The sequence below is a fragment of the Amblyomma mixtum genome, chromosome 5 (assembly GCF_055824585.1).
Source record: "Amblyomma mixtum isolate Tamu chromosome 5, ASM5582458v1, whole genome shotgun sequence".
NCBI lineage: Eukaryota > Metazoa > Arthropoda > Arachnida > Ixodida > Ixodidae > Amblyomma > Amblyomma mixtum.
The window spans coordinates 23378012-23390671 of NC_143016.1; the positions used below are offsets into that span (position 1 = coordinate 23378012).

The 12660-nt window shown below is 44.3% G+C and overlaps 1 protein-coding gene across 1 annotated transcript in view; it reads right to left on the reverse strand.

Moving 5' to 3' along the window:
• LOC149341536 (zwei Ig domain protein zig-8-like) overlaps positions 1–10393 on the reverse strand; it is a 194259-nt gene extending 183866 nt beyond the window's left edge. The window contains exon 1 of the mRNA XM_089543637.1: positions 9682–10393. Within this exon, the coding sequence (XP_089399763.1) occupies positions 9682–9847 (166 nt within the window). The 5' untranslated portion in view covers positions 9848–10393. The remainder of the gene's footprint in view (positions 1–9681) is intronic.
• Between the last annotated feature and the right edge of the window lie 2267 nt (positions 10394–12660).

Below are 12660 nucleotides of genomic sequence, written 5' to 3' on the forward strand. Positions count from 1 at the left end.
CGTTCTCGCCTTCCACTGAAGTACCTATCTTGAATACAGAGAGTGGCACAAAATATAAAGCAGACTACAAAGTACGGGTGCTTTAGCTTGCACTTCCGTTTGCATGCGCGCCCGACAAACTCGAAGGCATAAACAATGAGAATGAGACAAAAAATGAAATTAAAAAAAGTGATGGGAAAGGCTTGAAACTGTGCATTCCCAAGTTTTCCTCCCAAAGACGCTCCAACGTGCCTCGGGGCGCGTCGCGCAACGCTCGCGAGGCTGCTGGCCCTAATGGGCTCGTAGAAAACTGGAACAAGCGTCGGGCCGGGACAGCCTTTTAGGCGCGCTCTCGCGCGCTCTCACATCTCCAGCTCCGCGCCTGAGGGCGATGAGGTGCCTATCGGTGACGCCGTTTCCAAGCTGTATGGTCGCGTGCGCGGGCATTTGTTCGAGAGCGCGACGAAGAAGACTCGTCGACGTCGACGCAAGGGGCGATATTTTTCGCGTCATGATGAGCTGGAGGGAGAAGGGAGACAGGGAGTGGTAAAAGGTGTCGGTCTGAAGCTTTCTTTTCTTTTTCTCGCTTCAGCTTGGTGTGAGTTTCCTTCGGTCCCTCTTCGCTGGATAGACTTAGCCGCCGTAAGATGACAAGCACTCCGAGGGCTTACTGCACTATTCTTTCAATAGCGGCAGTCATTTGGTTCTAAAAAAAAAAGTTAAATTTATATTGAGAGAAAAGTGGCGCTGTTCGCCGACTTTTTTTCGTTTGTTGGTTTCGCCTCAAACTGTAGCAAGCAAGGAACACTCATCAGATAATTGGGGAGATAAAACAAAATAATGGCTAACTGGGTCTATTTCTGTATTAAAAATTTCACCTGCGCGTCTCGAATCTTTCGTTCATGTTTCTACGATGGCTGGAAATTCGTTGCTGGCTCGGGACAATAAAATATATGCTAAAAGGCACAGACATAAGAAAAATTAGGGCACTTAGTGAGGCAAGGAGCGTATTGTTTTATAGCAGCTTTTCCGACTTCTAACTAGTGCTTGGTAATAAAATACTTTAAAAAGGAGTTCTGATGGTAAGGGGAGTGGAGGAACTATATGCAGACAAGCAAATTCCACAGGAAAGTTATTTTCGTCTTGAGCGTCGCTCTGCTGGAGTAATAACAGTAACGGAACAAAATGAACAGTGACATAAAGGAACTAACAGTGCTTGGTTAACTTGCTAGAACAGATGAGCGCAATATCTAGTTTAAAGAACTGGTGTGATATGAATCAATTTTTTTGTCTACTTAGCTTAACAAGTAGCCTTGTCCGTACGAGGCTCTGGTTACTATTACTGCTTGCTAGTTATGTGATTAAAATAAGCGACTTAAAAAAGTTTCGTGACAATTTCGCCCGCTTTGAGATGAGACACATTGTTTTAAAGCTTGCATAACTAGGGGTCTCTTTAACTGCTGACCCAAGAAAATCGTGGCTTGTCGCTCCATACCGCTGACAAAGCGAGCCCGGAGGGAGCGCCCCAAAAAGAAACAGACGCACCGACGTAAAAATTGAGCCATATGCAAATGAGAGACAAGAAGTGCAGGTCACGGAGAGGAAGCATTTTCAGCGGAGGCACCCATGCCCACGGTCAAGAAAAGCACAGCAACATATCCCAGGACCATGAACAAACCCGCATGAACGAGCCTGGTTTGGAGATGCGAGGGAACGAGGCGAAAGCCGCAAGAAGAGCGGCATTAATATGCAGGCGAGGAAATTGCTAATTACGGATGAGGACCGAGAAATATCGGGAAGGAGATGGCGTCCTTGCGTCGCAAAAGGAGCAGCTGGAGTCTGTGAGCGTGGGAGGAAGCATGAATAAGCGCTCAATCACTTCTTCCCAAATCGCGGAGAGAAATTAAGCGCCCATGTATATGTCCGCGACGCGGGGCCAATTAGAGCGCCGTTGGAAAACGAAACAAAAAAAATTATGTAATATGCCCGCGTATTTTGGTGCCCATTGACTCGGCATGCACCGCAATTTCCGCAACTCCACAACCAAAAATACGGTTTCCGCCAATGTACCCGTCTTTGCTTGAACAGTTTCTCAGTTTTTACTTCTATCATTCTGATTAGTACGGTCTCCTTTTGACAGTCCGTAGTTAGGCTGCAACAAGCAATGATCGGCTACTGACTTCCGGCTAATGAATACGCCTTTATACGCGTATTAGCAGCCGATACAGTAGTCATAAGTGGTGTATTCAGTGCGACCTGTTAGGGCCCAAAGTAGGTGAGCGACAAGGAATATCATCAGGCATACTGACCAAGCTGCGTAATGGGCGAACGCTTGGTAACCGCTTGGTTTATGGTATATTACGTCTCAAAGCAACTCAGGCGATGAGCTACGCCGCAGTGGAAAGCTCCGGATAATTCTCGCCACGTGGGGTTCCTCAACGGGCACTGGCGTCATACGCTGGAAGCCTCTCTAGCGCTTCGTCTCCAACAAAATGCGACCGCTGCGGCCGGCATCGACCCTGCGACTTTTAGGTCTCTAGCCGAGCACCGTAACGACTGAGACACTGCGACGGCTGCTTGTTATAATCAAATTGATATTGCTAATGTTATATCTCTTGACAGTCACCAATGCCGATGGATGGTGCGAATATGATCCTACGATATGCAAAAATTAGTCAGGCAGGGTGTACACAGAAGTAGCAAAAATGGTTCTGGACACACTTAAATTCACTTCTTCACAAATGAACAAAATTAATTTCGGGAAGCACCGAAAAAAAGGAGCGGCAAAAATAAAATATAGCAGACAAATGCGGTTACTTCAATTGGTTTAAAAGGAAATCATTGCAGGCGAGATGATCTCTTCAGTTTGTCATCAGGCACAGGTAGAACTATGATTCCGTGAAGCTTGATTCAGAACCTTTTACTGGTAGCACACACGTTTTGAGTCACGTAACAAAATATGAGGAACAATTTAAGAGGTGATAAATATAAGAATCAGAAGTCACATCAGAAGGCAATTCAAATCTCAAGATTACTTCAATTGTCCTTGGACTGCTAGGAGAAGTAATCGAATTATCTTTTGTCACATATTTTCTCTATATACCCGACTGATGTAGCAGAGAACTTAGGGATGGCATGGACAGTTAAGAGTGATCATAGAAGGTTTCTTAGGTTAAGACTTTTCTTTTAAAAGCAAACTATCTGTGAAAAGTCTAAATCACTCTTGAACAATCATTTTCATTGAACGGGTTTCGGAGCACGCAAGATATAATATTTTTAGCTTGATATGCAGTGCACCATTCATTCAGGAATTACCAGATTCTTTTTATGGACGACATACAGACAAAAAAAAATGCCAAAAACCATCCTTTGCTGTTGGCCCTGTAGCAGCAGACACGTCAAAGTAGAGAAATATGTGAGACCTCTTCATACAGTATTCGTAACTAAATAAATGATATACTTGCTTTTCTGCCCCTCAGCTTGATGCAGATGAGGAATTTAAAGTAAAAAAAATGCACCGTGTTAGGAAAAATATGCCCGAATGTATGCCTAGCGCTGGCTTTAGAGGCGGGCATATAAGATATTGTTCGATATTTATTGAAAGAGCACAAACTTTGAAAGGAAGAATAATCTGCACAAAATGGGGGCGCAGCTGTTCTCAGAGATAACAGGAAAGTAATTCAGGGGTGCACCCACGCGCGCAACTTTAATCTCCACCAGCGACTGCAAACTGGAGCCGAATAGGGCTGCGTCAAACCCGGGCACTCCGCATAACCCAGCATTGACGGGCCTGGAGACGTTACACAGCTGGTGCAGATTAATTCAAACGGCTTCTCCGTGGCGCGTCTCTGATCGCCCGAAATGACGAGTACAGTTGGCGTGGGAGGACGCTTAAATATGACCGCTTTTGCAAATATAATGTATGGTGAATTTATTTATTTATTTTTCGGTGTCAGAGAAAAAAAAAAGAAAACGGTGAAGTACCATTTCAAGTTTACGATATGAACAATCAGGCAAGTTTAAAATTCTAAACGGAAGAATTCCCTGAATGTGATTCACTGTGTCTATGTGATCTATATTGTTGCAGCTCATTGTTTTCTTTTAATTTCTTGAATTTGTTTAGTTTATTTTAAGAGGGTTTAACTTTCCAATGTGACTCGGGCTATGAGGGACGCCGTAGTGAAGGACTCTGGATAAAATTGACCACCTGGAATTTTTTAACGTGCACTCACATCGCACAGTACACGGGCCTCTAGAATTTCGCCTACATCGAAATTCTATTTCAAATCAGCATTCCTGGCGTATCGATTGTACTATTTGTCTTGTGTATTATGCGCGTTGTAGCTTTGCTTTGTTCAGCGTTATGTGACCAGTTCCAGTGTTTTCTTCAGCTATGTGCAAAGCGGTAGCCGGTGCCACAATCAGGCAGCGCCATCTCCTTTTATGCCCATGTAAGTACTTCCCCTAGTTTTGTAGTTACGCCCGAGGAAGGTTGCGCTTCAGAGAAGTATACGTCAGTACGCCTTTTGCCAGTGAATGTTGTTTCGGGTCTTGTGCCGCCGCTTGCTGCTAACATACAAGACGTGTATAGTATGTGCAGATAAGCTTGGTATTCGATAAAGAAAAAAAAAGAGATAAATAGGCTGGCTACGAAACTAAAGCATCTATCTTTTGAAGATTTGAAGACTGCTCTAAAAGTTTCTAGTAATTCTTCAAAATATTATGACAACTGTTGGGATGCGGTCCTCTAGACCGCAACATACTATCTACGTTGGAGGTACTCGTGTACACCTCCAACACACCATTGAAAGTACTTAGTACGAAATTTTGTTGTGGGTTCATTATTGTTAATTTGTTAGGTATTATAATTTAAGCTACTGTTCAATTTTAATTATTGTTAGTTTTAGTACTTCTTGCATAGGCAGAAGGACGCTCATTTTTGTACTATTATACTTACTTTCTTCCAAGAATGATCCTCGAAAGGTCCACTGGTTAAAGAATGTCTAAACAACTTGACACGGCTGAGATGTAATCACATGACCGAAGATAGCACGACTGAATCAACAATACAGGCATAAAAAACTGGGGATATTGAATCTAACCTAAGAAAATTGTATTGATATGGCTTTACTACAAAGCAGAACACGGAGTTGCCAGTAGGGTTCCATAAAAGGAAAAAAAAAAGTCCGGATTTAAAAGTCGTCCAGATGGAAAATGAACAATGTGACGTTAAAGGGATTTTGAACAGGTCTATTTATACCACATGCCACTTTAACGTAGGACACACTGAAATGCCATAAAGGCTCTATATTCACAAGAACACAGAACTGGAAACAACAAAAACGACCTCAACTACTAATGGACTAAGCTTTATGGCCTGTACTGCCAAACAGCGCGCTCAGAAGTGGCTGGCGTGTTTACGATCTTCTTCACCAACACAGCGTGAGTTGGAAAAACAGAAGCTAACCCTTAAAACCTAAAACACGGCGGCAAGATGTTAGCACTGCGGTACCAGGAGCGAATGGAGGAACTAAGAAACCCGTTAGGCGTTCTATTCGTATTAGGTTAGGCTCCAATGCAAGAATGGTGGCTGTTCTTTACCCTACAGAAGGTAACTGAACCCTGATCTTATTTAATTTTCTCTCGCGAGTCGTATTAGGAGACGTAAGTGCGGCTTCTTGGAGAGAAATCTGTCGGATTCTGCCATATAAATGTTGTCTTCAGTAAACAAAAGGAGCCATTACTTCTCTGAACCAAAACGAAACGTAAAGCTCTCGTTTGCTGCCGGCTTCAAAGTACTCAAGAGCTTTTCTCGCTGCTTGGCAACAGCGCACAAAATGCAAAAACTGACGCCGCCATTCTGCTTCCCCGGGAGGAGTTTTTGATTGAGAGTACGCCTGAGAGAATTATGATCCGCAATCGAGAACATCCGCGCTGAAAAGAGCAGTTGCATTAAAATGTTCCTTCCGGCAATCCGGACAACTTAAACAGCAAGATAAGCACTCGGAAGCCCATTACCTCTGGTTGCGTGCATGGATGGATGTATGTACGTACTTAGAATAAATGGTAAGTTATTTGGAGAAGTCGTTAGGAAGTCGCATATATAGGAAATGAACACCACACTCGTCTGCTCGTGATACTGTTGTTAAATGCAGGAAGTGTCTAGAAAGCTTCTCGTTCTGACTTAGGCTTACTTTATGCATAACTCTCGCCTCATAAGTTTTCTTGTCAAGAGAATAGAGCAGTTAACTGAGATGACAGGGAGGAGAAAATGGCAAATGCCGTGGCGCTGCTGAAAAATAAAGAAGCATTACTCCAAAAATATTTGTGTTCTAGTGGGCATGGTTACTTTTATGATCGTACACCTAATTCAGTTACCCTAAAGCCTTTTTTTTTATGCTTTGCATACTAACGACGGTAAGGGCTAAAAAATTAGACGGGTTGTTCAGGGAATAGTTTTAGTATCACTAGTACAGGCGCCAAGCGTTTACCAGCAGAGACTCTTAACTTCATTACTGCTGTTTGTCTTGGCACAAAAAAATAAAAAAAAAACGTAAAACAAACTCAGCTCTGTGTCCAAGCTTAATGTCAGGCTATAAATTGCGAATGTCCTAGAGACGCGCCGAGGCGAACCAACGGGCTTCCTTGTTCGTGTTAAAATTCATGGCTGTCGCAAAACGTGACCTTTTCTTCCACCTGCGCCTGGACAGCCAAATCCGTTTTCCCGGGCAATATTGTGCTGCTTGCCTAAGCACACGCACCACAGCTGTTCGGATGAGCTTTCTTTTTTTTTTTATTTCACTGAGCCAGGATTGCGTAAACCCCGGTGGAAAACAACAGCGGGAGAAGCGACGCCGTCAGCGAATCCCGGGTCGAAAACAAGCTTCTTTTCGATACCGCGAGGCTGAACGCGCAATTTCAAATGTGGAATCCCTCCCGGCCTACGCGGCTAGGAATATCGCGAACTTTTCGTGGATGAAATAACCGCCGCGGATCGCTTTACCTCGGGTGGGCGCTGTGCGTCAATAGAGTCGTTTGTAATACGATGGAAATGCGTGCTTTCTCAGAGGCTGCATGACACGCTCATCGCATATCCTTTAACTCGAGGCTATCAAATCGGCGACCGGTGTTTGTTGATCGCTAAAGCTATCTGCAAGAGCACCGGCAGGGACGCTTTTATTGGTTTTGAAAACTGACATCCCTCTGGAATTGCTTGCAGGCTGTTATACCGTCTCAGTGGCGAGGAACAATTATGTTATGTAATGCAGAAAGGGTGGTTGTTCTATGCCGATATCAAAGGTGGAGAAAATATAGAATGCCTGAGGAATTTCTTTTTTTGAGGACGAATAAGGATACGAATATTAGCATAGAACGTTCAACGACATGTAGTTTTTGGCTCCGGTTCTCGTACAGTTGAAAAAATTCCAAGCATTATGCGATTCCATGTTAATATCAAATTCAGATTACATTAACTCAATTCCAACATTATTAATTCAAATTACAGCACGAATATTAAATTTTATGTCCAAGTCCACTTTAACTATTTTTAAAAGGCGTTTTGCAAGAGTTTTTTTTTTCTCTGACGGTGATGATGAGATGAGCTTTGATATATATGCTGCCAGAAGGAACTGGCGGTTTCAATAGCATAGCATTCGCGGATGAGGCCAAACCCTAGTCCTCATTTTTATGATACATATATGGCTTGTTCGCCAAGCAATCCAGCTCTTTATCCCAAACATTTAACTGTAATCGTAAATACTAGAATTAGCAGCAAATGTTCTGCGGAAAAATTGAGTTATATGCCCTTTTTATACTTTTAGTAATGGACCACTGGCAACGTCTTTGTTTTGAAGAACAACGCTCTGTCATCTAAAGATTCCCTTACAGGCCATGCAGTGTATGCGGGCTCCCTTCAAGAAAGCTTATGCTTGAGCGAATCGCCCGATTGCATCGTGATCTTCAAGCTGCCATCTACACCGCACGTAAATCTATGCATGAAAATCAAAATGGAATATAGCACACAGCTCAGCACTTTCTCCTTCTAAAGGTCGATAACCGTCTCACATTGCCTTGCTGTAGGCTGGGCTGCGAAGACCACTAAAAAGAAAAGACACTTCTCAATAGTGTGAAATCAGCACACGTCACCGTCCTTTCATCTGTTTGCCTATGCAACGATCAACGAAAAGGTTCTCCTTGCTCGCGCGCCATTTCGAAGCCTTGCGAGTCAACACAGCATATTGCCCTGAAGACTTGTGATACATTTGCGTAACTCGCCGGCTTGCGCGAGAGGATTGAGAAAAGCTACCCGGGAGTAAGAATTTCAAGCGAACGAAACTTTGAAGTACTAGAAATGCGTCAAATCGGCTTACATGAATTTTACATATTGATAAATTGCGGCTTTCGGCAACTTTTGCAAGAACACGGTGCGAACTCTCTGTATTGCAAATGAATTCTACATAGAGTATACGCGATAACAGTTTCTTGCTATGCTCAGAAGTTTTCCAAGACTAATTGCAACACCGTAGTGCCAAAGAAATTATTCAACTATTGCACCCTATTCCCAGGACGCTGCTTGAAAGCTTTATGTGGGAAGCCTTAAAAAAAAAAAAAACGCTGAAGTCAAATGTGTTATATTTGGTGACCGCCTTATTTCAGCCTCTTATAAGGTGGCAATATATGTGAGGATGACTGAAACTACGTGAAAAAAAAAAAAGAAACATCAGGGAAGAAAACAAATGAAACTAGCGCGACGTCAATGTCACGTTTTTATGTTTCAGTTGTGCTACGAGCTTTTATAAGTTCGCCATGAAATGTGACACAAGAGCTTGATTTCTGCCTCAAGAAAGCGAGATTTAAAATATGTTTTTAAACCAATTAAAAACGTTTCTGAAGACAGTGACAGTGCATCAGAAAGCATAATCGATTCTGTTGAGCACTGTGCAGAGAGAATGCAACAAAAAGAACATGCCATGTTAGATTTTTTTAACTCGTCATAATGAGCCGATGTCAGCCGAGAGAGCACTATCAATGCCGTAACTTGCAAAGCATGAGCGAAATAGAATGGACATCGATGTGTGCGCTTCCTTCCGAGGCAGAGCACGGCAGATTGATGTGTTTCCATTAATTTAAAACAAGCGGATCTTTATGCCCAGATACTGCAAAATGTAAGTACATTTACGCAAGGATGTCACGACGGAACAATGAATTAAGGAGTACTTGTATGCTTCATCAGGCATAATTGTTTCCAGCATTCATGAATCTTGCGTGACCTTTGTGAAGCTTAAAACATGGGACAGCTTCTTCAATAATATCACTATTATTGCGCCACTTTTCACAACCATCAGTCACGCTTACGCACAGCAGCATCCATTATTGGCGCTCGGAGAGAACACAGCGCCGATGCGGCTTCCTTCTATCGGGTCACCGAACAAAGTCCAAGATTCTCCTCCCTGTAAACATAGAGCCCAGTTTTGACGACACAATAATATGACCAAAAAAGCATGACGCAATAAAAAATATAAAAAAATGTTTTAAGTTTCACTCTTATGAACCAGGGACTACAGCACAGGTGTAGCACCGCTCTTCACCTGTGCTTTCACTGGTCGCGTTCTATTTGACGCTTTGGCTTCATTTGAAACGAGGGATTCGGCCAAAGAAAAGAGAGAACGAGAAGGGGCACAGGGCCGGCCAGGTGGCACTCACCGTCTTCGTCGACAGCTGCCAGGGTAAGCACCATAAAAGTCAGCACAGCCAGAGAACTGAGGGCGGCCCACAGGCCCACTGTCTGCCCCGTGCCGTGCGACGAGGAGGACGAGCGTGATCCGCCGCCGGCAGCGGGGTTGTTCGCGAACAGCGTGAGCGGAGACATCGCGGCAGCAGGTGCAGGGTCCCGAGTTTAGAGCCCCCCCATGGGACGACGAACCTGGCCGCCGTGGGCTTCCGGTCGTCCCGTGCTGGTGCGTGAACTCGCCGCCGACCGCGATAGGGATGGCACGTCACATAATCCGGAGCAGTTTCCGAAACACGGTCTCCGTTGTTGTTGTTGTCGAGGGACCGCAGCAGCTGATCTCAGACGCGTTGAAGAGACGCGACACAAGAGCTAATCCATTCGTCACACACACTTCCGTCTAATCCGCTGACGTCAGCCGAAGTGGGGGCGGCTGCTGTAACCGGCCTCACATAACGGACGCCGCGGGGTTGCTAGCGTGGAACACGAAAGCAGGGAGCTGCTTTGCTCGGCGCTGCAATATGTGCTCGCAAGTGTCACTCCCCCTCCACCCTTTGTTTCCCAGCGCGCGCCCCTTCACGGTTGAAGGTGGGATAAAAGAGCGCGCGTAGCCTTTCCTCCCTTCCGGCACACCTCGGCGACGGAATCGGTGGCGCGCTCGCGCAGAGCACTGCCGCGTTCGCTCTAACCCGGGGTCCGGACTGAGGGTCTGCGCTAGGCGTCGCGAGAGAGCGGGTCGGTCACGTGACGTGGCTCCGCCTCCTCTCCGCTCGCGTCTCTCCTCTCCAGCTTTCTCTGTCTTGTCCTCTTTTCTCCGTCGCCGTTTTGTTTTCGGCTCATGCGCTATGCGATTCCGGTGGCGATGATGGCGCTTAGCACTTCTGACCGAAGCTAATTATTGTAAAAGGATTAGTGGTATCCAGAAGGGAAGCATAGGCAATCACTGAGGTTGTAAAAAAATTGACATGAGATACTTTTCGCCCCGGTCTCGGTTGAGAATTTAGGGAACGAGCAGACTGTATCGGTTTTATGACTCTAAAGCCGGGCAAAACACATTTGAGAGCATTATGCTTTCGTATTCTTTTGGGCTTCATAATTTCCTTGAAAGCTTAGTAGGTTAGAAGCGAGGCACTGACATTTGTGCCTGTAGTATACATATAGGGAAATTTCGAGAGGCACGGGACAGCGGGTGGAGTGGGATAGTCGAACTAATTCTTGCATGAGTAGCCACAGCAGTATGACAAATCACCCATTGGGTGACACGTGCGTACCGACAGCACTCTTTGGAATGGCTCTCATCAATGGCATGAGAAACTTTTGCTACGTATGAGGCATTGATTTGGGCGCTAAAGATAAGTATCAAAGTCTGACTTTGCTTGATGCTCAGGCAGCAACCGACAGATAAAAATAAGCAGCACTATACCATCTAAAATAGGTTATGTCGATGTGCTTAAAACCACCGAAACTGTAATGCGAAGCAAGGAATCCACTGATAAGAAAAACCGTTTTTTTTTTTCCTGTGCGACGCTGCTGGAAGATGACGCAGGGTGAAGCGGAGGGAGGTATGGGACATTACATTATCTTGTCTGTTAATCTCGTCCGTAAATGGCAGAGAACGGTTAAGGTATCTTTAAAAGGCGCGACGACAAATACTTTTATTTTTTTGTCACATGCCGTATTGTTAAGGGAGAGAGTGTAAATGTGGAATTAGCTGGCCTCTAAGGAAAGCAGTTGAAATAAACTGTGTGGTTTAACGGCCCGATGCGACACATGGGCTATGAGAGACAGCGTAGTGGAGGGCTCCTGATTAATTCAGACCACCTGGGGTTCTTTAGCGTGCGCTGACGTTGCACAGAGCCCGGGTGTTTCGTATTTCGCCTCCATCGAAGTACGACGCCGCGGCCGCGATCAAACCCGTCATATTAGGATTAGACGAATGCAGTTGAGAGAAAGAGGGAAAAGTGTGAGCCACCAATTATGACAAACTGAATAGAGTAATTTTACGCTGCTTAGTTCTAAATATTTATCTTTGATGTGATTTTGCACTAGGCTATTTTTTCGTTAATAGCGTACTGTTAACAATTATTCTCTGCAGATAGTAGACGCATGGCATTATTTTGCTTGCACTAAATGTAACTGGCATTATGCACCTGTGTTGAGATTACGGTAGTCTAAATGTATCAATGGATGCCGGCTTGGCCAGTTCTGATATGTTCTCGTGAATAAAGGCGCGAAAAAATAAAATACAACAAAAGAAGCATCATTAGCGCACTAGCGGTGTGTCCTGTATTGCGTCATTTTCTTCGCGCCTCAGAATAATGATTTTAATTGTGTGAAAAGGACTGCTCACCATTCATTCAGGTGGGCCAGCATAGCTAAAAGGGCTGTTTCATTTTTTTCTGGATACATTAGCAAAGAATTGAAAATAAATTTCCATAATATCAAAAGCCACACACCCCGAATACTGTAAAAGCCTCGAACAACCTAATACTTAAGGCTGCGGAAGTTCATTTGTGATAAAAAGTAACGCGAATCATGGCAGTACAAGGTCAGTTAAGGTTTTTTCTGGTGACAGTCGAAATGGCGTACGATATTGAAGGCACTAAGTAATTGGTGGAGAAAAATAAGACAGTCGGAACAGCTACTTTCGGATGCAGCAAGTCGCGAATATGTGCAAAACAGATACATCGTGTTCAAGTTACTACAACCAGAAAGAAAGTCGGAGGAACAAAACTACCGAAGTCGTGCTTCTCATTATACCAGGTGTTTCATGGAAAAGTAATTCTGGAAAATAGGTTTTTGAGGTAAAGGCATTAGTTTTTGAGCATACCAATGTTGATCGGTGCAAGAAAACCGGTTAATCATCTTAAGTAGCAAGCTAGGTAGCTAATTTTTAGTAATTAAGTCTTTAACTGTTAGAGTTGGGCGCCTAGTTCCAATTAGAGCTTTGTAGC